This window comes from Sceloporus occidentalis, unplaced genomic scaffold (genome assembly GCF_023333645.1).
Source record: "Sceloporus occidentalis isolate IW3139 unplaced genomic scaffold, rSceOcc1.0.p SCAF_76, whole genome shotgun sequence".
Classification (NCBI taxonomy): Eukaryota; Metazoa; Chordata; class Lepidosauria; order Squamata; family Phrynosomatidae; genus Sceloporus; species Sceloporus occidentalis.
The window spans coordinates 3,287,874-3,309,644 of NW_028317056.1; the positions used below are offsets into that span (position 1 = coordinate 3,287,874).

Genomic DNA, 21,771 nt, shown 5'->3' on the forward strand with positions numbered 1-21,771 from the left:
TTTGCGTGATCTGAATTATTTTATCCTCTTTTCTAGCTGATCAGAGCCGAATATTATTATATTATTACATTTTATATTCATATAACCCCACGGTATGTCAAATGCATACATTAATATCTGATATTAACCCCGTATTTACATTTAATAGTATTTATTGGTTTTTTTTTATTATTATTATTATTTCTTACAAAGAAAAAAAATAATTGAGAAAGTAACCCTTTAGTTGCCTGTCGGTGTCACACTGGGGTATCCGGTTGCTTTTGATCTCCAATTAAAATCAGATCAAATAATTTACGTTGTATATAACGTGCAAAGGGATTACACAGGTTTTGTGCCCCCCCCCCCCCCCGAGTCCCGGAGTTCAACATGCCCGATTGTTGAGTGCCTTACAATTTGTTATAAGCCTTCTCCGGCGGTGAAATGGTTAATGATGCATTCTCCAGCGGATGTGTAGGGACCGGCGGTGGCGCCACCGGGAAAGCAGATTAGGGGGCTGTTTGGGGACCCCCATCGGTCGCTCATCGGGTCCCTTAAGGCATGTGGGGCGGGGGAGGGGAGATTCTGCATTAAGTTACGTCGCTATAATGTATCTTAAAATAATTGTCAGTATTCCGCTCGCCGCTTCACTTTATCCTTTTCATCTCTTTGTATCTGAGATCAGAGACTGTGGCTGCCGACGCATGCTCGCTGCGGGGGGGGGGGGGGATGCGTGGTGGGGGGAGGGGAGCTGCGCTTTGCATGTGATGCATTAGTGCCCAGGAACCGAAAAATATCATTTATCTCCTCTGGAAAGGCTTGTCCGCTGTCTGGTCGCCCATCTGTCGCCGCCGTCCCATATGGCCGTATCCGGCAGCTCTTATTATTAACCCATTAGGTGCAGACCAATGCTTTTTGGCAGCCTATCTGGCAATGCAAGCGTTAAGCTGCAAAATGCTGGCAAATCCTTCGAATTTACAAATTCCTGATAATAATAGTAACTGATAAATAAATATCATAATAATCAGATTTATCGGTGGCCGGGGATGGGGGGTTTCTTTCCAGCGGGCTTTCTGTAAGTTTCACCCCAAATATATTATTTTCTGTGGGGTTGTGTCCTGGATAACCTCGTCTCTGACACTAGGGGGCGCTCTCCATCCCCTCAATTCAAATCACATAATAGGCAGGGGCCTGGCGTGTCGGCCGGCGGCCGGGTCTCGTACAGAGGATCAGATGTTCCAGTCCTGACCGACTATTTTTAGTCTTATCAGCGCATCGCCGACTCGACTTACATCGGCTGTACGTGCTCGGAACGCGCCGCTTCTTTAAAATAACATTTAACAGGGCGAGACGTTTACATTAATGTATCCAGAACGGGGGGGGGGGGGCCTAGCGGATGCCACCTGAGCGTTCCGTCTGAAGAAGAGCCCTCCGAGGTCCTGAAAGCTTATGTAACTTCATATCTTTTCCATGTCGGCCCAAAACAATGTATCAACTTCGACCAAAAGACTCCACGAGAAGCCAAAACGCATACATTTACGACAATAAAACCTCCAGATTAATGTTTTAACTTAATTCAGGTCTTATTTCTAAGATAAAAACCCTAAAAAAAAAAAAAGATCATAGAGATTACTGATGTTTCTAACACGACCCCGTGTAATATACATCACGATATCCTATATAAGACCTAAGGGGCCCTCTGTGGCCCTCAGCTGGGCTTAGAATGGAAGTCCTCTGGTTTGGTAAATTGGGACAGTTTGAAAGGGTTAACCCTCTGCGTATCTCATGTTTTTTTTTCTGGTTTCACACCCCCCCCATGTCCCAATTTGCCACCCCTCCAGGCACTTGTATGGATCAGAAGTAGCACAACTGCCCTACGCGTCGATGAGGGCCGTCCCAACAAACTGATGAAAGCTCGCCGTGGATCCTTCGCCTCGGAGATCGTTCCAAAGATCGGGGAGATTCAAATCGCAACCAAATCCTCCCGGAATATTTGAATGCCAGGCTGGGAGCGAATGCAAAGCAGGGAGCCGGCTGAGCGATAAGAGAGACGGCGGCACAAACACCTCGGGGTCGTCTGAATCGCAACCGAAATAAAGCAGGTAAGAGACAGAGAGAGAACAAGTTCCTCCTCCTCGGAATCCTAGAAGAGTCAGCATTCTAATCGAAGGTTCCGTTCCGATAACGGTATCTACGGGGTGACCTTATGCCCGCGGGGAGGTTCTTGGAGAAATAATGTCTTCTTCTGCCCGGCGAGGGGGGGAAAAAACCAAGACAATAAAACAAAAATGATTTATGGATCGACATTTCCGCCTCCATCATGACAAATATTTGCATTTAGCGAGGGACCATAAGGCAAGTTGTTAACTCGACAAACAAAGAAGTCACCTCCAAAGAGGGGGGGGGGGGAGAAAATCAATGTTGTTGAGTCAAGTGATTTAATGCTTTTGTTTGGAAGCGGAGAGTTGAAATTAATGGAGGACGGCGGGTATTTGTGGCGAATGCTGACTTTCTTTTTTTGTTGCCCCTTGTATGACAGGACATATCTCTGAGGGCTTCGTTCACTTAAAGCCGCCACCATGGATGAGATGGATGTGCCCCAGATGAAGAAGGAGGTCGAGAGTCTGAAGTACCAGCTGGCTTACAAGAGAGAAATGTCCTCTAAATCCATCCCTGAGTAAGTACGAGGGACGTGGCATGGTCGGTCGGTGGTGCGGCGTGAGACCGGACCATTAGAGACTGGCAGCTCGACAACTTCCAAGGTGGAAGAAACAAGATCAGGATTGGGGTAAAAAAAAAAAAAAACTACAGCTACGCGCACAGTTAAGATAATTGTTAGTCTTCTGAAAGTCACAGGTTAATTACAAAGTATCAGCCACAGAAACCTCGGAGAGGTGGAAGTTTTAGGTTTCTCTACTCCAGATCCACCTGTCCTCTCTTGAGGAGAGTATCTGCTTAAAGTGGACCGGCACTCGCGTCAGTGTCAATGCTTAAGTTTTCAGTTTTCCGGGAGTTCATAGATTAGAACGCTCGGAGGGTTTGCGATTGTGTATCATTCTCCTCCTTGACTTGTATCGCATACTTAAGAATTTTCCCACGAGTGGCTTCATGGAAGTACCATATATCGTAACGATGACCTCAATACGCGCGTTCTGCTGTCGATTATCTCTGTCCGTAGAGTAAGCCCAGTTACCGACGTTCACGAGTTTGGTTTGTCAAGTCTTTGTGTCCGAGTGAGTCCGGTGCTGTCGAGCTGACCATTCCGATTGAGATTTTGACTTCTAGTTCGTCCCAAAGCCCCAAGTTGTCCAAGATGACCGCTTTTGACCCGCAGAACCGATACGTTTTCAACTTAAACCCAATTAAGAGAACAGTCAAGTTGGAATGTTGTTGATAATCGAATATTTCATTTGCTTTTGTCCCAGTACGTTGGAATTTAACAAATGCAACTCTACTGCCGACTCGACCCTCCCGTCCTTTACTAGACCCCGGCAGCTCTCCACGATGCAGGAGATAGAAGCAGCGGAGAGGTTTTATCCGCTCAATAACGGCAACTACAACATATTTACAAGATAAAATCATTTATGGTTAGCGCTGTAAGCACGGTGCTGGGTCCCTGCTTGCAATCGGGTAGATCGGGTTCCTTGGAGGAGTCCGGCGATCATTGCCGAGTGGAAACGGCACAATAATAATCTCCTACTTACAAAAGCCTTTTTTACTTAACGAGGGAAGGAAAGACATTAGACCTTCTTTAACGAGCAGGTTCCTCGTTATATTAAAATTCAGGAATTATTCATTAAGAGCTGCTTAAAGCCAGGATCTCATTAAATCCTTTATCTTTTTCCCTAAGGCTGCTAAAGTGGATTGAAGAAGGAGTACCGAACGATCCCTTCCTTAACCCGGAGCTAATGAAGAATAACCCCTGGGTGGAAAGAGGAAAGTGCAGCATCCTGTAGGAGACCCCCCCCCCCCATAAGAAAATAAAAAATCCAAAAAACATTATCGGAATGTCCTAAAATAAACATAAAAAAGTTTAAGTGATATTAGGGTACAAGATAGGAAGCTGTTTAGATCTGTATTGCAAGGCATTGGTCCACAGAGCTTAACAACACGTTATGGGGGGGGGGGGGTAGCAATCCGGGTGCTTAGAATCCAAATTAACCCCCCCATATACAGACTGTTTTGTAGCATTGCCGTTAATATTTTAGGTTTAGAAGGTCCTCCTTTTTAAAACGGTGCAAGATGCTTGGCAGTGAAAGGGTTATATATATATATATATTATGCAATAATGAGCATCTACTGCTGGGGGGGCAGTTGAGTCCTGCGCCTGTACCGAGGGTCAGGCAACGCATGTCCTTCCAGCAGCTGCGGACGCCGCTCCACATTGCACAGCATCATGGGAAACGTAGTCCACGGTGGGTGGAAAGTCAGGGCTGGGGATCCTCGGCATGCACCTTCCAATGTATGCAGTAGATGCAAAGCTTTTTTTCAGGTTAATGCCGGTGGGGGTGAGGGGGGGGGGGTTTACACATCGCAACGAAAATGTTTCTTTTATGCAGTTTAAAAAAAAAAATTAAAAATTGTTCAAAATTAAATCAGAATTATTCATAATAAAAATTGGGTTCATTTTCCAACATGTTTAAATATTCTAAGTGTTTTTTTTCTCTGCACCATACATGGGGGGGGGGGTATTTTAATACAGTGAGGGGTAAATGACTTTATGGACTTTATTATAAAACAAGGAAATGAACAGATTTTGAAAAATTTGAAATCAGTAGAACAAAAAAATGAAGCACAACTTTTTTTTTTTTTTTTTAGTGAAACCTTTGCTACAAAAAGTAGCAAAACCAGATATATAACAATATATATATATATATATTTGTACAAATTCACACAGACGCTTGGCTTGAACAGACAATGCGCTCGGTTGGCACATTTGAGAAGGGTAACCATATGTAGCTTCAGCTCTTAAACTCCCATAACCCTCAGCCAACGGGACCTTGTAGTTAGCGGAGACTCTGCCTGCTAGCGGCATGATCTGGGCCATGAAGTTATTACAGCATGTCTTTAATGTATATATTCCGCCGCACGGCATTAGAAACACCTTCATTAAAGCGAAACCAGACATCGCTGCTTCCCACCGCCTTCCCGATGCGCATCTCCACAGGACTTTCCTGGTCTGGATTAGCTGGGGGGCAGCAGAAAACATAAATTAAGATACAGAGTATATATAATATATATATAATATATATACACATATATATACACACACAATAAAATAAACCCACACAGCACTCACAGCAGCCCTGAAAGGTATATAAAATCAATATCTGTGCACTAATGGTACAGCAAGGGCCGGGTCGAGAGAGAAAACTGAAATAACCGTTTAAAGGCGCTGTTCCAGCTACTCTGCTTAAGTTTATTTTTGTAGCCGAATGGAGCATTAGAAGTATTATTCCTGCCATTATTGAATACAGAATTTCCCCCCAGGAAAATCATGAACACTTTATTGCCATGCGACAAAAAGCAGGCGCTGATGGGTTGTTCCCATAGAAACTAAAAGAAAAATAATAATAACAAAAAATTGTAGCCCTTCTATATAACCCTTAACATACTAAAGAGCGCAATTAATGTACACCCCACCTTTAAAGGGGACGATAAGGGGAGGGTACGTGGGTTCTCAAGAATGTATACGAGCTCCAAACGTGATCCGCTCCCTCTACGATCCGACGATCGTCTGATTCACCAAGAAGGTTACTTAATGTCTAAGAGAGCACTCACTTTCATACATTAGCTACAAAATGAGGAGGGGGGGGGGGGGTTAATGGCTTTTAAAGTCTCTTTAAGCAACTTCTATCGTAGCCATTTGTCTCCTCGTAGGTCTGTTATAGATCGTTTCTCAGCTTCGGTCATAAAACGGACAAACGCAGGGGCCGGTGATGACACAGCAGCCCTCCCGACGTGAACGTCTAGATCAGTAACATCATCCGGATACAGATATCTCGTTCCACAAAACGGTATTTCTACAGACAAGGCGAGTGTCTGAAAAGGGCACAAAGGGCTCGTTTCTAGCACAATCCGTGCCTAGAATATATCACTTTGGTTGCACTTTACTCACCCGCGACCACAGGGGCCACTTTCTTAACGATCTGGCGACCAAAGAAATCTTTCTCGGGCTGTGAAGAAATCAGGATTAAATCGAGTCAAATTATAAATCCAATCCTAACAGCAGCATTAAGAACCGCGCATGTTGTATCCGAAGCATTTAGAAATAACCCGGCGTCAGCAGAATAACGAGAACGCGGATGAAATGTTTTTTTTTTGGTGGCCAGACAAATGTTCGGGTTCTTCTTAATGCGCTCTTATACCTGACCTGATTGTTAAAGAGGATTTTTACTTTTTTCATTCATTTTCCCAGAAGTTGCCGCCTATCGTGCTTGCGGTCACGGGAATCGCATGCGCGGGTCCCCACTCAGCTAACAGCCACGCTCAGGCTCGGCAGCCCCCCCCCCCCCGTCCGTCTCGTAGGAGCGTAACGGCGGACTCACGCGCTCCTCAAACGAGCTCTTTTTCATGATGTTTTCCAGGCGCTGTTCGTGGTTTAACGGAGCGGCTTTTACAGAACTTTTAGCCTTTCCATCTTCTTTGCTGGTAGCATTCACCTGGGGGAAAAAACAGTCAAAAAAGCCAAAACTATATATATAACTATAAATCTATATATCTATATATAGTACATACATACACACACATTATATAAATAATAAAAAAATGTGCTAGGGGAATCACCATTAGCTGCTTTGATAAATACGATAAACGGTCACCTGATATATACATTATATATATATATATATATACATATATACACATATATATACACACACACACACATATATATATCAGCAAAATGACCATAACGGCTGCAGTTAGTATCACAGAACGTATGGATTGTTTACAGTCCTGGGAGAACGTATTTAGAATCACGATTGCCGTTTCTTCCGTGCAAACAGCGCGGGTTTCATTTCCAGGTCTGACCTGCGGTTTCTGGGATACAGTACAAACAAACTCCCTCTCGGGAGGGACTTGTTTCCCTGCTCTATGCCTGTTGGGAGGTTGAGTTGTCGGGGGAACCGAACACCGGGAGATATTTATACCCCATCTATAGCCCTCCCAAGTAAAAATGATGAAACAGGATCAAAAGCTCAAACTTGCATAATAGCCTTAAAAATACATTTAAAAGAGACACAAAATAGAATTACTGCGGCCGACGGCGCGCCAGGAAAACCACCGAGAAATCGCTAGGGGACAACAAGACAACGGAAAATTACGGCCAGCAACGCATATCCGTATCGGACCCTAAGAAGGATTAGGACCACCTGATATTCCTAAAACCTACAGTAATCCTTCCCGACTCGCAACAAAAACGGCTGCTTCATTAAGACAAGCTGCTCGAGGACCAATCCCTCGCGAAAGCTCCATTTACACATGCGCATTATCGCTCTAGTGTGGGATACTCTGCCAAGTCTGCTCTTTATATATAACTCATGCAGTGTTTCAATACACTTTGGCTAAAATATCTGAAGAACTAAAGAAAATGACCAAAAATTAAGTACTGGGGGGGGGGGGGCGGGACTGTAGGGTCCTGGACATGATAGGAGTTACTGTTCTAAACACAAGAGACGGGTCCCAGGGTTGACACGCTTACCCTGCCCTGATTCCTCGCCTGCTGGAAGGCTTCCGTCCTCCGCATCTTCTCCAGCTCGATCTCGCGGGATATGAGCTGCTTGGCTTGGTAAGTCAGTGGTTTGCGGAGCGGCAGATCGGGAAACCTGCAGACGTCTTCGACGTTCCTGCAAGACACGGAAAGGCAAATCGTGAGGAGCGGAAAACCATATCCGGAACCAAAGCGGTCCGTCCAGCCGTTCCAAGGAGGAACAAGGAACATAGAAGCCCGCGGACAGCGCGGGTCGAGCAGACATTGTATCGCGTCGCGTTGTATCTCACGGCGCGGTTGATATCGCTTTGAATTTCCAGACGAGACGAGGACCGATAACTAAATCTTTTCCGCCTAAACACCTACCAGCCGTAGATAACCTTCTCCGGCACCCGCCAGGTTCCAAACCGATCATCGGTTAAACCAGAACCGTGAATTCTTCCGTATGTGAAAGGTCAACAAATCTAAGGCACCAAATAAACTCAATGATGGGGCGAAAAAAAAAAAAAAAAAATGTCCGTGGAGTTAACTCTCGCCAAGCTGTAAATCCTCGGAGAGGTTTTGTCTTTCCTGCCTTAGCAGGGAGTGCAGGTGCATGGCGGGCAGGTAGACGAACATGTAGATGATGCCGAGGATCATCAACGCGATGGCAAGCGGCACCCCCCAATCTGTGATAAAGAGGGGCTCCTTGCAGCGGGCTTGAAACATAGGCGAAGGCAGAGCGCGGCACCTACGGCCGTATCGTTCTTTGCGCTCGCGATAGGGGAAGCCGCTCTAATCTCCGCTCACGCCGCGGCTGATCGGATTAAGGAACTTTCCCCCTGAATTTGTGCCAAACAGAGGTCGCTTCCGTAACGCGTCTCGCAGAAATACTCACGGGCTTTATCTGCGGCTTCCGACAAAGAGATCAGGAGATTACAAGCCGACCAAATCTGATGAGAGCCCCAGGGTCTGTGCACTAAATATCATCAAGAGTTTACCAAAAGCACCGATATATCCCTCATTCCGATCATCTGCGGACGCGAAGCCGCCAGCAATTATATTTCTTCCATTCACGGAAAGCGAGGCTAGAAAGACCTTTGAAGAAATGACATCTTGCCGTGCTTATAATCATAGAAGCAGTGAGTTTAGCGGCAGATCGGCCCCCATTCGGCCCGTTTTTCCTGCTGTAAAGACTCAAACCTTAATCGGTCCTTGGTGTCTCACTGTATCAGCCTCCACCACTTCTGCTGGGAGGCTGTTCCACTTACCTATCACCCCCCTCAACAACATTTCTTGTTCTACCATCTTCATAACCAAATCTGAATATAAATAAGTTTTTTTTTTTTTTTTTTTATACAGGTTACCCACGCGGGTCAAATATGGGATTATTATTCAGCATTATTGAAAAGATGAAACGGCCACTACACGCGGGGGACGTGTGTCGGATGAGCTCGATATTACTACCGGTGCCCATCGGAGCCACGAGCGCCAGGCCCAGCTGGCAGTGAAATGGTCAAAAGCACGAGAGGTGGAAGGGAACGATCTGTATAAAGCGTGGTGCCATCTGCTGATAACAAGTCAAACCCACAGCGGCGGCAGATAATCTGCCAGCGAGAAGGAATAGTCTTGGGGGTTTTGTGTGACATCCGGCAGATTAGCTCCGATCCAACGCCCCCCAGGCGTCAGAAAGCGAGCGGCGCGTGCGTTGTACAAAACACCGGCGCTGCCACCCAGAGCAGAGGGCATCAGATGCTGCTGGGGATAAAGCATTAACCCTTTTGGCGTCAAGGGGTAGAACAAAAGCACAAACAATTACTCAATAACTGAATCATCCCAAATTTGGGTTACTTTTAAAGCATTTAACCGAAAACCAGCGCCTAGAGGTAGCGATGGAGCCGACGGCAGCGATAGCGTAGAATTCTATTTTTTTTTTTCTGCTCGCTCCCGGCTGTTGAGAAGCGACGGGTACTCACGGGTCCAGCTTGTAGACGTACTGGCCGTCCATGGTGCGCTCCTGCTGGTACGTCAGGTTATACGCCAGCATGGTGCTAATCAGGTCCGCCAGCTGCTGCTTCTCTTTAAGGCTGTACAGTTGCGTGTTCACCTACAATAACATTAACATTTCTCATACAAACACGTGAAAACGGAATGCTCCTGCTGCTATATGATAAAATTACATATAATAAAACTGTATTCATGTAGTATATCTCTCGATCCCCAATCACACGCATCTTTGAGTGGCAGAGCCTACGCCTGCCCTGCGGAGATCGCCTCCACCACCGGCAGGGAAGGAGTTAAAGGCGAAGCAGGGAGACGCAGCGGGAAAGGTACGGATCTCCTGTTTGCAAACACTTATCCGACATCAATTATTAACGCAGGAAGGCGAGCAGACGAAGGCGCTGCTTCCAAACATCGATCGGCGGAATAGCTGGTTACGCTTTTCTTCAAGGAAACAGATTGATCTCGGCCGGGTCGGAGCTCAGACGGGTAGAAGCGCGATTATCACCGCGTGCCGCCTCTCTTATCGCAGCGCCGCCGCCAGCAACGTGTTCGGAAGCAGCACCGGCACGTAGCATGGCTTAGACGGGCACGTTAACCTCTGATCCCAAACACAAGGGAGATGAGACGTTCACAAATAGGCCGAGTACAGGTGCAGCTAAAGTTACCCCGACATGTGGCCGCCTGGCCAGATTTATCCACGTGGCCGCAATTCGTAGATTTGATCTACTGCTGCTATGGCAACAAACCTGGTAAACCTATCAATGCTCTTCCTCCGTGTCACCTACCTACAGGCTTCAATGAATTATTCCCGGAGGAAATAATATTAAAAAAAAAAATTAGGATAAAATAATGGAGTCCAGGTACTGAGCAATTAAAAGTAAAAAAAAAAATGTATTCATTTGCCCAACGTCCTTGGTTGTTAATCGAAATATATTCAGCATAATAAATAACATTTAAATATATTTTCTTCTTTAAATCCAGATATTGTCAAGAGGTGCCTTCGTTCCTGTGATTGGCATAGAGATATAACAGCTAGATCAGCTATAAAAGCACAACAAGAAGGAGCTAAATCTATCCCCAGACGGGTCTTTCTGGCTTAAACGCGTACGTATAATTTTGTAGATGGACGGCATGCGGGCTCGGCTGCGTTCCTTCTTACCTTGCCTCTTCAAAGTGTGTATAACGGGCAGCAAGAGGATTTAGATTAAAACTTAAGCTAAAGTCAATTACCTGGCCTCCGTACGTTTTTAAAAGCCTTAAAACCAAACGCTATCATCAGCCTCGCTCTTCCTTTACTCACATTCACTATAACGGCACCCAAACGCACCAAAGACTGTGAGAGTGTTTAGCACTCCATAGTTATTCAGAGAATAGGAGATTTTAAGATCATATACACCGCAGCGCGGCCGGCTTCCAGATCCTCGCGCTTCACAGCGCGTGCGGAAAGCAGAATAAAATCCATCATCCTTAAAAAAGTTATGAGGCTAATTGCCGAGGCCCTTTGGCTCACCCAGAGACCTGGGATTAAATTGCTTTTTTCTTTAGTAAGGTTAGCCAAAATTGGAATGAAAAAGGGATGAGATCCCAGAGCTTACGGGTCTAAAAAAAGAACGTTACAAAAAAAAAAAATAACCTTTAGTCTCACAAGGAGAGAATAACCTTGTAAGGAGGCTTCGAGTCTGGAGACAAAAGGCAAAGGATTAGAGACTTTATCGAGACACGAGGCAGCCGCTCGGAAGTCAGAGATTCTGTCAGTCTAAGCGTGTGCCGTAATAGAGCGGGGATTAAAAGATAGAGGAGGAAAAGGGTTACCAATTTCTTTACATATAATGATAAATATATATATGCGCCATGGTGCAACTGATGAAGCTGAACAGCTGATTTTTAGAATGAGTTACCCAAGAAAGAAAAGAATCGTCTAAAATTCAACTTTTAATTTTACATTTTTTAAAAAATTGAAATTTAAGACCTATATCAAAAAAAGGATTCCCGTTACAGGAGACTTTTGGGCCAATCTCACAGCCTCGAGGGCCTACTTTCACCGCTTCAATAAAACACTAAAAAGGACCATTCCGACAATTGTGGTTTCTAGATTGACTTATTTTAATTATCGCCTTTTTTAAACATTTCCTCTGTTGGGTAACCATTCATCACGTTAGGATTTCATTTCTTTTTGACTTAGTACCGTATAGCGTGGAATACTCTCTCTTGTGATTTCGAGAGTAGTCGGATATATTCAGGCTTCCCGGTTACAGGTTTTGACAGATCAGCCAAAGCCCTGCTTTGACAGTTCAGAGGATCGTTATAAAAAGGACCCTAAACTAAAACGAGACCCTCATTCCCAGTAATGAATTCTCACCGGCCTGAGCTTCGGAGAAATGACATCCAGAAGAAGACAGAGCGCGTCCAACACCAAAGACTGCGGTACAACCCGTGCCCGGATACTCGGGGATATTTCAGACATCATGGCGGTCAGAAGGTTCTGCATTTGATTTAACCTGGACTGGGCCTGTGGGTAAAAGAGAAGTTGTTTACCAAACTATGGACTAAAGATGAAAATTAAATTTAACTTCATATCAAACACAGCAAGCTGACAATATTTCTCCAAATATTTATGTCATTTTGATCCAATAAACTGCCTTTATCAGCAGACCTGGAGGCGCCATTGTTGTCATTTATGTGATATTTTGGGTGACTTTCCTCGTTTAAACACATTGAGCTGATTTTCTTTATGGCAATGCTAATGAAGTCTTTTCCTCCTTAGACTTCATTAGTCAGAGAGTCCAAATGGGTGGTTAAGACTGAGCCATTCTATTGTCCCCCACAGGCAGTATGATAAGGAGTCGGGGGTTTAGTAGATTGGGGGTCAGATAACAGAGCGAGAACTCATACAAATGGGCAAATTAGAATTGTATTAAAGAATATTTCTGAAAATGTATTTTTAATCCGACACCAATAATAAAATCTACTTTAAAGCCGCAAGGAAGCTTACTGTGGCACATGAAGTACTCAGAAACGATAGATGGGTAGCCACAAAGAAAGAAGTGCAATGGCGTACCTCATAGTGGCTGTTGGGGTAGGCAATGCGTGGGACATTCGATGCCGCAAACAGAAGGTGGAAGGCGACAGGTAGGAACGGTAGGTATCGCATGAGCTGGAAGTTCTGCCCGTGCATTATAGTCGTGTTCACGATGTCTGTGAACTCCAACCAGTCCAGAGCCAAGCACACGGTGCCGAAGTTCGATTCCTTCACTTTCATGTTTAGGAAGTTGTCGTACAAACCCTATAAAAAAAAAGAAAAAAAAAAAAGAAAACAATGCAAAATCAACCAAAAATAAAAGTTATATGGTTTTCTGCACTAAAATATTCTGCGCTATGAGAGCCGACACTTTCTAAGGTCATCCCAATATCTTCAGCAAAGAACGAGGAGTTCGCTAACTATATATATATATTTTTTTTTATAACATATGATGGATTTATATTTTTTTCCTAAAATAAATAAATAAAAATTACAGAAGTGTTGGATGTGTTTGTTTTGTGCCAGTGAAGGCTCTAAGTACGTCGGGTGAGCCCCCTTTTTTAATATATTGCCATCAAATAAAGTATTCCGGGGTTTCTCTCACTCACCATAGTAAGCTTCTCGTATTCCCCCGTAGACATGCTGAGGTGCAGAATATGGTGAAACCTCTGAGCTAAAGCACTGAGGGGGGCCTTGCTTTGCCCGAGAGATTCGTTGAACGCTCCCAGAAAGTTCTGGAGGTCTGCAGAGAAAACGTCTTGACCGATCCGCTTCCTTTACAAAAGTATAAAAATGCAGGAATGTTCAATGTGGAGAAAAAATTTTTGGGGGGGATATGGCAAAATATTGCAGGAAAAAAAAAGTGCGAAAGAAGATTTGGTTAATTAAAATTCTCTTTAAATTATAACATTAAGGGAATATTGAAAGGCTTTAAAGGCAGTCGTGTGACATATATATATATATAACATGTTATGGAAGGAAAGTTTACATAACGCTTGAAGAATTCAGCTAAGCGGGCCCAGAAGCTTGCACTCCATGGCAATTGAGCTACCCAATAACGGTTATCAGCCTTAATACAAATTGTTGTTCACCTTCTATTCAAAAATCTCAGCAAAAAGGTGCTATATGGTAAACCTACCTCTAGTGCTACACAATGGATCTAGAACAGGGGGTTCCAACCTGCGGCCCTCCAGCAGCTGCAGGACTACATCTCCCATAATGCTCTTTCAGCTAAGGGGCTGGCTGAGGAGGATGGGAGATGTAGTCCTGCAGCAGCTGGAGGGCCGCAGGTTGGACGCCCCTGATCTAGAACAAGGACTTCTCACCTTTGGACTTTGGGGAGCTGGAAAATCTCCTGCCAGACCGAAAACAAGCCTTTATTCTGATCTTTCAGGCCGATTTTCATGGTCTGAACCGTTCGCATGCTAAGCTCTTTTTTCCCTCGTCCGTGTAGGAACTGAAAAATACAAAATGGATTTAACACGCAGGGTAAAGCGACCGAAAGCCATGCTTGTAAACCAGAAGCCGGGATTTACGCTCTTACAGGGAGTTTGATTACAAGGTACGCGAGAACGGCGGAAACGGCCACTTCTGCAAAGATTCTAAACCTAAAATTTAAACCTACATTGTTACCGACTCCAATTACTAAAATAGTATTCTTGCCTAAAGGCATCTGAGGGGTAAATGTGGGTCAGTGGAGGATTGTGGGAATCGTACAGCGGACGAGGAGAAAGTGGGGAGAAAAAAATCCCTGTAGTAAATCTGAGCTAATTTATCCCAAACGGCAATCCGTACCTGCAATGTATTTATACAGGATCGAATGTCATTGTCCGTCTTGTCGCATAAAGCCATGAGCGCGCCCGTGTCTGCCTTCATTCCCTGCTTTATCGTGATCTGAAAAGGAACAGAAGGAGTCACACAGGTATATCTCGCCAGCGCTTGCTTATTGCCTTTACAAAAATACGCCAGCCGTCACTCGGCAGTAAAGATGTTTTAATTATAAGCAGTGAAATGGATCAAAGTAATGATCGCTGGGATGAGGGAGACTCCCTTATCAGCAGACGCAGATAATAGGTGCTAATTAAACGGGAACCACTTAATGCTCTTACACTCAGGTGTGTGCCAATTAGAAATGGATCCAGTTAATTTTGGGGTGATAAATGCTAGTTTCACACTGCTACCCATGGAATAGGAGAGAAAAAAAAAAGTATGTATCAACGAATGACATCATAGAAAAACTTTGCTGGCACGTCAGAGACCCATTGGGCCCCCATCTAGTCTTCCTATTTTCCCTGCTGGTCTCGTCTTCGGTTCAGGAGCCATTTGCCTATCCCATGCATGGTTAAGTATTAACCTCTACCACTTCTGCTGGGATACTGATCCACTTACTTAAGACTCTCTCAGCAAAGAAAGAAAAAAAAACTTCCTTACACTACATATCATGGTGAGCTAAGGTGTACAGGGTATATATTATGCAGTAAGCTGGGTTAACAAGGTATATGTTCTCCAGCAAGGCAGGTGGCCTGCAGATGCAAAATAAATCGCGAGCTGCAGGTGCACGGCACCAGGTGCGGATTAATATAAAATACACCCAGGATAAACACGTAGAGCAAAACCGGTTGATTAGCCCGCGCTTCCCCCGGCGGCGATGTGTAACCTAGATAACAATACCTGCTCATCCAGACGTGACCGTGTCAATAAGTCACGGCAGAAAAAGGCACAGCCGCTCGCTTAACCCTTTAACCAGCGCTGCCGGTGCCTTGTAGCCAGGTAACATGTATGCATGTAAAATGCAGATGTGGCCCTTTTATCCCCCGAAGTAGCTTTTATTGTACTGATCGAATTCCCAAATATAATTCACAGCCTGGATAAATTACCGTATTTGCTCGATTATAAGACGAGGTTTTTTTCAGAGCAAATGCTCTGAAAAAATACCCCTCGTCTTGTAATCGGGGTCGTCTTCTAATCAGACCTCAAATGAGATCCGACTATTAGACTAAGATCCAGATCCCCCGCATCGCTGCGGGTTGGCTCGTCGTGATGTATAGCGAAGTGCGGAAGATGAAACACAACTCTCCTGTAAACTCACCGTTTAGTGAATAAGCACTATTGATGGGTTTGATCAAAACAAATTGCACCCCGTACATTAAAATGCTAATTATTTCCAACTTAATCCCAATTATAGTACTGGCAGAAGTGGACGCGTTAGGCTATCATTTAGTGGCCCCCTTTTTTTTTTTTTTCTTTTGAACGTTAGTCCCGCTCACCTCGTATAATCTCTGCACGAGCCTGGAGGGCAACGTCTGAGGAAAATTCAGCATGAAGGCTTGCTGTCTCAGCTGCCGTAACGATGGAACGTACCTGTTAGAATGTGAAGGGGTTACTTAAACCTCCAAATAATAACTCATCTGTTATAAAGGCGATTTGTTTTCCGTAAGACCGGGCCACGCATTAGCCATTATGACTACTAACTGGTCGTTGCAGATACAGATGATGGGTCTGAGGAGGAGGCCTCCATCTTTCTTCTTCTTCTTCCCTCCAGTCAGCTCGCTTCCAGACTCTGTCTCTTTGCCATCTTTCCTGTTGATCAAACTCAGCAACATGGCGATGGCAGGCTAATGGAAGAATAAAAGAAACTGATATTCTGAGAAGATATTTACTGTTGGAAACAATTGAAGAAAAAACCCAAATCTCTTCTAAAACCACTGAATAAAAAAAATAAAATAAAGGATTAAAAAGCGTCTTAGGTTTTAATTGGTGCCCTAGTCACAGGTTGTTCTGCGCGAGTTTTGACTTTCCTCCCTAGAACTTACCGTCGGGGCGCCATCAATTTCATCTATGATCAGACAGTTTGGTCTCTCGTTGACGCCTAAAACAGACTTCATCTGAGTTGCAGCCTCTATCCGGGTTTTAAAGATCTCCGGGCTTCGGTCGTCACTGATACAAGAGGAAAACGTTGTGTTACATCGCCAGATCATTTAAAGTGCAGCGCTGCAGTCGCATGCTTCGAGTTATTCTCACCTGGCATTCATTTCCACCACGTTGTACCCAGCATGCTTTGCGATAACATGTGCCAAAGTTGTCTTTCCGAGACCGGGAGGGCCACAAAGCAAGGCAACCTACGAGAACAGCAGGAGGCAGGAAAGACTGGTAAGGCTCACTTCATGTCAGTAACTGCCAACATGCCCGTGCTTCCTGGATCTACCGTAGTTTGGTTTTTACCTTGTTTTTGGGTCGATTATGCTGATCCAGTTCAGCTTCAAGGATCTCTTCTGTGATCTGGGCTTTAGTCTTGAACTTGGTCTGCTGCTCCTTTTGAAACTTGAAATTAGAGCGTGCTTCTGGAGCGGCTTTGGGTTTCTTCAACACTTTTTCTTTCGCAAATACCACCTTGTCCCAAAGTTTCAGCCACTTCAGGAGGCAGCGGTTTGTATACTATAAACAAACGAGGCAACAAAGACAACCGGATCATTATAACATGTCCTGAAACATCTCTTTTTTTTTTTTAGGCATTGCCAAATATATTTTCTTGGCCCCTTCTTAACCCAATACTCACATCATCACTGAGAAGCTCTGTGTAATGCCTGGGCGTAAAGCGGTCGACCCACAGACAGTGAGAAGATGCACCTTCCTCCTCATCTTCCTCATCTGCTGCAGCGATGGCAAGATCCATAGTCTCGCTATCAGCCTCAGCAAAGTCCTCAATTTGGCTGAAAGATAAAAAACACTCAAGCTCTAATAATAATTGAAAAAAATATTAAAACCTTCATCAAGTTACCAATTAATTTTTTTACCTAAAAGGATTTCGTTATTTAAAAAAAGGCAAAAAAGAACCCCTTCTAGATATCACTGATTGTTTATACAGCAGACCCCAGGAAGCCTAAAATAAAACAGGCCCAGCCATAAAAATAATCCCATTTTAATCCCCCATATAGTTGATATAAATGTCTCCTAGACATGTGATGATGCATTTATAACAAGTACACGACGTAAGATAATTATGAAGATATAGTGTGTTTAAACCCCACGTTAAGCAGATAATGCACAGACTGCCCACCTGTTCAGCATCTCGGTAAGATTCTGGGATTCCTCCAAAACCTTCCGCCGTTGCTGGAAGGAAAAGCCAGAAGTAAGTAATAGAATTTTTCCTGTTTTGGTAAATACATTAACTATAATTTTTGATTATTAACATTAAGTTGGGAAAGAAGTGACAAGTGTTAGAGCCATACAAAAATAAAATCAGCGCAGGCATTTACGGATCCAAATCTGAAACGGAACGGCGGTTACCTCATCTGCAACTTGCTCCTTTAGGTAGGAAAACGGTACACCCAAGAGATGCAGCTGCTGGTCTCCATTCCAGCTAAACCCCGCATGTTTGGAGATTTGCTTTAAAACAAAATGAAAAAAGTGTATCTTTAAAACGTGTTCATAAACGGAATGATGGAAGCAGGATAATTACCTGGTACACGCTTAACCCCTTTAAGGACAACGGAAACAATGTATTGCATGATGAAGAGGTTAATGTACTTTAGCCTTACAATAAGAGAGAACTTAAGCCTGCATAAGATAGGGATGAGACTATATTGAGCATAAGACAAGGCCAAGCGGGTATTAGACACTCCAGCCATCGTATGTACTAGATGGTTCAAAAGACTCATCTGATAATAATTTATTGCTTTTTTGTTTCTTTTTTAAATCGAAAATAATTCTACCCCTTGCACGTTGAAGCATTGCATCATAAGCGAATTCTCACCTGCGACCCCGTGCTGTCCTCCCTTAGCGTCATGTAGACCCGGGCTCCGTCGCTGGATGTCACGTGAATGTATTCCTCGAAGATGGGAGGTCGCTTCAGCACCCGCTTCTGCTCCGTTTCGGTGGGGGTCACTTGCAAAGGGGCCATGTCGCTGACTTCCAGGGGGTCCCACTTCGGAAACTTTGAGTCTCTGCCGAAATTGGGCAAAAATAGACAAGGACAGTAACAATTAATATGTAAACACTGAAGAGAAGCAAAGGAAAAAAAAAATATATTTAGATGTATATTTCTAATAAACTGTTATAAGTGGAACGTGCTAACCTAAAACTACCTAAAATAATACACGTATGAACTCTAGAGACCTTTCTGTGTTTTTTTTGGTGCAGTCAGGTGAAGGTGAAGGAGGCGGCGTGATGTCATCACCAGTCGCGTTAATATCTGCCCTTTTTGACCCAAAATCCAGCTTTTTAACGGCTTCCATTCTCGGGCGCTTGTGCTTGGGAGCTAATTTAAGAAAAACAAAACAAGTCACATGAGTAAGGTTACCAACGGCTATTCATTTCTTCGTTATTCTAAATCAGCCACGGAAACCCGGGCTGGACAGAAGCGGTCATTGACGGAGTTCAGCTGTGTTTTATCAGGTTACGGAACGATTTGTATCTAAATCTTCATTCCGGCAAGCGGCGTAATTGACGGTTCTTGATAGATTGCGCGGTTCTTGATGCCAGCGTCGGGACAGTGTGAATACCGGTTAATCGACAACCATCACTGCTGCCAAAATCATCCGCCAGCCAATCGTAAAGGGAATTCAGGTGTGGAGAACAAAAGACTGAGTGAGAATGCTGCAGTTCTGGATTTTGTTTGTGATGAGCTGTCATAATTAAGTTAATGAGTTAATAATGTAGATAAATGATGGAGTCCGGTACAGAACCAAATAAGTAGCAGCCCAACATTTTTACAGATTTTTTTTGTCTTTAAACTAAAAAGGGACACTTTGTGAATCTGTCTGCAATGTTTTGGCCTCTTGGAGCACTTGCACAAAGAGGCGGAGCCACGGCATGCACCGCAGGTACAGCCTCTCCTCTGTTCCTCCAATCGGGGAAGAGGGTGTGTGCCGAGGCCCCGCCCCTTCGCAGAGGTACCTGCATAACACAGGAGTCATATGTCTATCCCATACATGTTTAAATTCCCTCACTGCATTACCCTCTACCACTTCTGCTGGGAGTCTACTCCAATTATCCACCACCCCCACGTGTAAAGTAAAACTTCCTTCTGTTCCATCTCAGTCTCTGACTCTCTAGTGTCTCTCCTGCATCCTCGCACTCTCTCGCCTCTCCTTCATTCCCGTCGTACGTCTGTTTAGCTGTATGGATGCAGCCGAGGGTTTTGAGTAAGTCGGCTGCTTTTGGGATCCACAGACAGAAGGATAAGCGGGGACTAAACACAAGAGACAAAAGACATACTGATCGGGGGCTCCAGGAAGCTGTCAGAGAGCTCGTCCTCCTCTGAAAGGCGCAGGAAGCTGGCATCTCTCTTCTTAGACCTGCTCACGTCTGTGTCGCCATTTGTTTCGTGGGCACTTTTCCCCGGACCGGCGCTCCTCGCATCATCTGCCGCGGATATGGCCTCTTCAAACGAAAGCTTGCAGCGCAGCTGGGAGGTTCTGGGTCCGGGACGGCAGGGCACGTCATCTGCAAATAGAACAGCACAAGATTCAAATGCCATCCCATGCATCTGCATGATTAAATTCCACCACTTCTGCTGGCAGGCTGTTCCACGTATCTACTGGACAATATTCTTATTAATACTCCTTGATCCCCCGGGGAATGTTTAGCTTGGCTGGATGAGATGGATAATCTAATTATTAAAGCAAATTTGACTACAGTTCATAAAAGATAACAATAATAGTTCATGTTGGTGCATGCTGGGACTTTTAGTGATCTCGGGTGGGGTGGCATGGCTGCCTGAGACTAGTGAGATCTAGTTTATGGCAGCTGATAAAACAGGCCCAGTAGAGCTGGATGCAGTTGATGGGAGTTGTTCTATTAGCTGGAGCAACACAACGCATTATGGGAGTTGTATTCTCAGGCACATGGGGTGTCATAGCCATTCCTTGACAGCGTTAGTAACATAGCTGTCAGAGGACGATGAGAGTTGTATTCCCTGAAAGCGGAACAGACAGCTAGCAAAGAGCTGCCTAGCCTGAGCATACTGTGAGTCGGACTCCCCAGCAGCTCTTTCCCCGCACTGCTCACCTTCCAGCTCGGCCAGCACCTCCAGCTCCGAGGCGAACTGGCTCTCGAAGTCATCCTCCACCCCGTACAGCTCGTACTCGTCCATGCCGGGCAGTGTCAGGGCGCAGGGGCCCCAGAATCAGGCCAGGGGGCGCCACGAACCCCTCACACAAACAAGCTTCGCGCCACTGCACGTCAACTTCCGGGTCACAGTGTGGGGCACCCAAACCTCGCCTGCCCATTGGTTGGCGGGCAGTGGGCGTTACTCTGATTGGTCAGTGCGTGGATAGTGTGCCTCAGCAGCAGCAGCAGCGAGAGATCCCAGGTAATGGGGTAGACACGGGGGGCAGAGCACTGCAACTCCCATCACTCTCTATAGCACGAGCTGAGGATGATAGGGGCAGCACTCTGTATACAGGCACTGGGAGGGGGATATATCTCTGCGTAATGCACCATCACAGGCAGACCCTGACACGCCTCAAATATTAACCCCTTAATAGCCCAACGTTCTATGTAGTGACTCCCCAAATGGCTCTAATAACGGTCGTCATGAAAACCTTGAACTGTCATTATTTAAAGATGCTCTTAATTGAGTCGCCTGCATTCAAGCAGGGATTTCAACCATAACATTCTGCGTGCAAAAGCACCAACTTGGAGTCCAAAGAGAAGTTGCGCTCCCCGACGCGTTTATCCGCCATTGTGGCGGCGCAGCCTGTATGTACAAGCCTGCCTTTTACCGTATTCTCCTTATAGTCCTAATATTTTAAAGGAAAAATACATATTAGTTGGAGGGTAATACGGTATTTTCTCACACTCCCATTCACTCTCACTCTCACTCACACTCTCCTACCGTCTCCGCCAACTGCCTCCGTGTCCCGTCTGATTTTCCACAGCTCCCCTTCTTCTCTTGCCTCTTCTTCTGCCTTCTTTCTTCGTCCGCTGCTTTCAGGTTTCAGCTATGTTGACAAGTCCTCCCGGAGTCCTTCTGCAAAGGGGGCGGAGTCTCCAGGCACACCCTCTCCCCTGATTGGTAGTGCTCCAAGAAGCCCGGACAATGCGGAGCCACAGACCCCCCCCCCGTTTCTCCAATTGCGGG

The 21,771-nt window shown here is 45.1% G+C and overlaps 2 protein-coding genes across 2 annotated transcripts; one reads left to right on the plus strand and one right to left on the minus strand.

Annotated features, from left to right (window-relative positions):
- Positions 1-2,555: 2,555 nt before the first annotated feature.
- LOC149285783 (guanine nucleotide-binding protein G(I)/G(S)/G(O) subunit gamma-13-like) lies at positions 2,556-3,932 on the plus strand. Its single transcript, XM_089495080.1, has 2 exons — positions 2,556-2,653; positions 3,827-3,932. Exons 1-2 carry the CDS (start codon positions 2,556-2,558, stop codon positions 3,930-3,932), a joined length of 204 nt encoding a protein of 67 aa, XP_089351206.1.
- Positions 3,933-5,030: 1,098 nt separating this feature from the next.
- Positions 5,031-20,781, minus strand: LOC149285784 (chromosome transmission fidelity protein 18 homolog). The gene is made up of 22 exons (XM_089495026.1): positions 20,697-20,781; positions 19,905-20,132; positions 18,804-18,945; positions 18,442-18,631; positions 17,976-18,074; positions 17,746-17,798; positions 17,245-17,398; positions 16,911-17,123; positions 16,710-16,807; positions 16,502-16,625; positions 16,161-16,303; positions 15,956-16,049; positions 14,484-14,582; positions 14,015-14,145; positions 13,298-13,463; positions 12,729-12,953; positions 12,030-12,179; positions 9,643-9,773; positions 7,679-7,823; positions 6,525-6,638; positions 6,095-6,152; positions 5,031-5,164 (listed from the first exon to the last, which is right to left on the minus strand). The coding sequence occupies exons 1-22, from the start codon at positions 20,779-20,781 to the stop codon at positions 5,031-5,033; spliced, it is 2,976 nt and encodes a 991-aa protein (XP_089351152.1).
- Positions 20,782-21,771: the final 990 nt, after the last annotated feature.

Excerpts from the sequence above, each read along its gene's own strand:
- LOC149285784 (XM_089495026.1), bottom strand. The coding sequence starts at position 20,781 with ATGGACGAGTACGAGCTGTACGGGGTGGAGGATGACTTCGAGAGCCAG. Across the intron at positions 16,050-16,160 it reads ATCTGTATCTGCAACGACCA|GTACGTTCCATCGTTACGGC; the intron begins GTTAGTAGTCAT and ends ACATTCTAACAG. Across the intron at positions 9,774-12,029 it reads TTTCTCCGAAGCTCAGGCCG|GTGAACACGCAACTGTACAG; the intron begins GTGAGAATTCAT and ends ATGTTATTGTAG.
- LOC149285783 (XM_089495080.1), top strand. The coding sequence starts at position 2,556 with ATGGATGAGATGGATGTGCCCCAGATGAAGAAGGAGGTCGAGAGTCTG. Across the intron at positions 2,654-3,826 it reads TCCTCTAAATCCATCCCTGA|GCTGCTAAAGTGGATTGAAG; the intron begins GTAAGTACGAGG and ends TTTTTCCCTAAG.